This window comes from Palaemon carinicauda, chromosome 7 (assembly GCF_036898095.1).
Source record: "Palaemon carinicauda isolate YSFRI2023 chromosome 7, ASM3689809v2, whole genome shotgun sequence".
Lineage (NCBI taxonomy): Eukaryota > Metazoa > Arthropoda > Malacostraca > Decapoda > Palaemonidae > Palaemon > Palaemon carinicauda.
This window is the reverse complement of record NC_090731.1, coordinates 20,884,653-20,888,716: the sequence shown is the minus strand read 5'-3', so window position 1 is coordinate 20,888,716 and position 4,064 is coordinate 20,884,653. Positions and strand designations below refer to the sequence as shown.

The 4,064-nt window shown below is 32.5% G+C and overlaps 1 protein-coding gene across 1 annotated transcript in view; it reads left to right on the top strand.

The window, feature by feature from the left end:
• LOC137644218 (uncharacterized) overlaps window positions 1-3,784 on the top strand; it is a 14,037-nt gene extending 10,253 nt beyond the window's left edge. Inside the window, exons 2-4 of the mRNA XM_068377218.1 lie at window positions 1-319; window positions 519-872; window positions 3,690-3,784. The exon at window positions 1-319 is cut by the window's left edge and continues 209 nt beyond it. Coding sequence (XP_068233319.1) covers window positions 1-319; window positions 519-872; window positions 3,690-3,784 — 768 coding nt within the window. The remainder of the gene's footprint in view (window positions 320-518; window positions 873-3,689) is intronic.
• Window positions 3,785-4,064: the final 280 nt, after the last annotated feature.

Sequence of the window (4,064 nt, the reverse complement as noted above, 5' to 3'; positions counted from 1 at the left end):
CTCCCCCATACCTCTCCTCTTCCTCTCCATCTACCTCCTCCTCCACCCTCTCTATCTATCTCCCCTCTACGTCACCATCTACCTTCCCACTACATCTCCATCTACTTCTCCTCTACCTCCCACCTACCTCTACATTTACCTCCCCTATACCTCCCCTCTTCCTCTCCATCTACCTCCTCCTCTACCTCTCTATCTACCTCCTCTTTAACTCTCCTTATACCTCACCTCTACCTCTCCATATACCCCCCTTTTACCTCTCCATCTACCGCCCCCTCTATGTCACCATCTACCTCCCCCTCTACCTCTCCATCTACCTCCCGTCTACCTCTACATCTACCCTCCCCTTTACCTCTCTATCTACCTCCTCTCTAACTTCCCATATACCTCAACTCTAACTCTCTATATACCTCAACTCTACCTCTCCATCTACCTCCCCTCTACATCACCATCTACCTCCCCTCTGCGGCACCATCTACCTCCCCTCAACCTCTCCCTCTACCTCCCGTCTACCTCTACAGTTACCTCCCCTCTACCTCTACATCTACCTCCCGTCTACTTCTCCCTCTACCTTTCCTTTGCCTCTCCCTCTACCTCCCCTTTACCTCTCCATCTACCTCCCGTCTACCTCTACAGCTACTCCCCTCTACCTCTACATCAACCTCCCGTCTACTTCTCCCTCTACCTCCCGTCTACCTCTACAGCTACCTCCCCTCTACCTCTACAGCTACCTCCCCTCTACCTCTACATCTACCTCCCGTCTACTTCTCTCTCTACCTCTACATCTACCTCCCGTCTACTTCTCCCTCTACCTCTACATCTACCTCCCGTCTACTTCTCCCTCTACCTTTCCTTTACCTCTCCCTCTACCTACCGTCGGTCAATTCAAACGATGTAGATCTTCCTTATTTTACCCATATAATAATATCACTCTGCCGCTATCTCATTAACTTTATACGAATGAATGTGGGAATAAGAATTATACCTTAGAATTGATTAATTTTGTGGAAATAATTACGTCATGTGAGTTCTAATAAAAGTGTAAGGACCTTTTATTCGTGGATGATAGGCAAACACACACTTAAACACAAACACACACACATATATATGTATATATATATATATATGTATATATATATATATATATATATATATATATATATATATACATATATATATATATATATACACATATATATATATATATAATATATATATATATATATATATATATATATATATATATATATATATATATATATATATAATCCAAACCTGAACCAGAAATCAAGAGATAGACACTGATAATTTAGCATTCAGATCAACTTGCGTAGGCTACAAGGAAGTTTCTCCATTAATTACAAACGTTACAATGGTCTCACTTATCGTTGTTTTATTAACAGAGAGAAGGCGAGAAGAAACAACTGTTACATTCTACACTTGTTTATAATATTTTCTTTCCACAGGACATAAATGTAATCTATTTCTATATTTGGGTATATAAAGTGTTCCTTAGATTTCCACTTCTATGTTTAGAAAGAGATGAAAATGTATGACTATTATACAAACTATAACGTTTACAAAGCTTCTAGAAGTATGAAATTACTGTCAGATCTTTACTCAGACCATTTCTATAATGTTTACGTCGCTTTCAGAAGTCTAAAATTACCGCTAGCTGTATAATTCACTTATTCTGTTATAGTTTGAAAAGTCTTCCTAAGTTTGATCTTCAACAGGTAATTCCCGACATAATCATTATCCTTAGAAGCTAAGCTATAACCCTAGTTGGAAAAGCAAAATGCTATAAGCTTTAGGGATCCAGCGGTAAAAAAATAGCCCAGTGAGGAAAGGAAACAAGGAAATAGATGAATTACAAGAGAATTATTAAACAATCGGACTAGAATATCTTAAGAATAGTAGCAACATAAAAATTATATCTCCCATGTACTGTATAAACTATAAAAATCTTTCGAAAATCAAGAGGAAGGAAAATGATATACAGTGTTAAAAATTTGTCGTAAAAAAAGGGGTAAAAAATCCTGGAATAAATATTGCCAGGAATTTACCGTTTTAAAAACGGATATCTTGACGTAAAAGAGTGATATTACTGTCCACCAATCGGTAAGATATTATAATAAAGTTGAGTAAAAATTGCGGTCTCCTGTTATTTTACTGAAATACGGCTCAGAACAGTATTTTTATGGAGTAATTTCAGATTAAAATTACTTTTTTTTTTTAAAGTGTAGAATAGTGTACCCGAGTGTGCCTTTGAACTTGAATTCAATTAAATCTAATAATAGTGATCAAAATAAGTTGTCAAATAAGTATTGTAACATTTTCACAACTCTGAAGTAATGTAGACCAAAATAGGTTGTTCTAAAAAGTATTGTAACATTTTCACAACACTGAAGTAATGTAAAACAAAATAGGTTGTTTAATAAGTATTGTGAAATTTTCACAACACTGAAGTAATGTAGAATAAAAATAAGTTTTTTGAAAAGATATTGTAACATTTTCATAACTCTAACAATCTGTTTTGAACGCCATATTATCCTACGATACTATCCACCGCGAATTATCGGATATGAAATTAATTTTCAAGTTTAGGCTCGTGGGGTTGGATACCGCACGTTGGTAGCCAAATTACGTAAACAGATCTCCCTACGCATGCAGTTGAGTGAGTGAAAAACCCTGAAGTTTGAATTAATTGCAAATGTTTTCTCGTTAATCATATATTCAACACCCTGACCTCTGATCATATTTGTTGCTTTGCTCTTACATAATCTGTTAGACTTTATTCAAAAAAGGCTTTGTTTTTCATGTCATTCTAATTTTTTATTGGAGTTACCACAGCTTTGATAATAATAATAATAATAATAATAATGATAATAATAATAATAATAATAATAATAATAATGATAATGATAATGATAATGATAATGATAATGATAATGATAATGATAATGATAATGATAATGATATAATAATAATAATAAATAAAACGATGACGATAACGATAACGAAAATAATAATAATAACAATAATGTAAATAGTAATAATAATAGTGGTTAACACACTCTCTCTCTCTCTCTCTCTCTCTCTCTCTCTCTCTCTCTCTCTCTTTTTTATCATGATACCAGAGAACTTCAAATTATTCTCTCTCTCTCTCTCTCTCTCTCTCTCTCTCTCTCTCTCTCTCTCTCTCTCTCTCTCTCTCTCTCTCTCTCTCCTCTCTCTCTCTCTCCTTTGCTTTAATATATATGTAGAAAATTTTTTCAGAGAAATTCATTTTAATAAAATGGAGATTTTGATTTAATTTTTTTTTATTTGTATTCTATCCCATGTATAAAAAATTGGTTTAAAAAAAAAACACATAGAAAAAATATAATATTTCAAGTTATAACTTTTTAATACGTAGCAAAATTTTTTTGAGAAATTTATTCAAAATAAAATTTAAATTTTGTTGACTTGAAAACTATTCTTATTATTAAAAATGTAATTTCAAAAAATCATACAGAAAAAAATATCATTTTTAAATTGAACAAATTTAGCAACTTACATTACCAGGTCAGGTTTTCACACGCATATAGAATTGGTAATAATCCGCATATTAATTCTTCCAAAGAAGCTTATAATGACCAGGGAATGGAAATGTATATCTAATACATAACGTAATATATTATTGAAATCAGCATCTGCTTCTCATAATGAGTTACTGGGCGGAGCCCCTGCTCCTAATAGAGTTATTCTGAACATGGATATCGAATATGATGTTAATGATATCTGAGAATCATAGAGATATTGTATATCAGTTCACGTTACGGAGTCAACTGAACAATCGTGGAGAACAGATGCATAATTATACGTCATATACAAGAGAGCTGATTAAGGCCATAGAATATTAGAGTGTGCAATATTATTATTATTATTATTATTATTATTATTATTATTATTATTATTATTATTATTAATTATTATTATTATTATTATTATTATTATTTTTATTATTATTATCATTATCATTATCATTATCATTATCATTATCATTATCATTATCATTATTATTA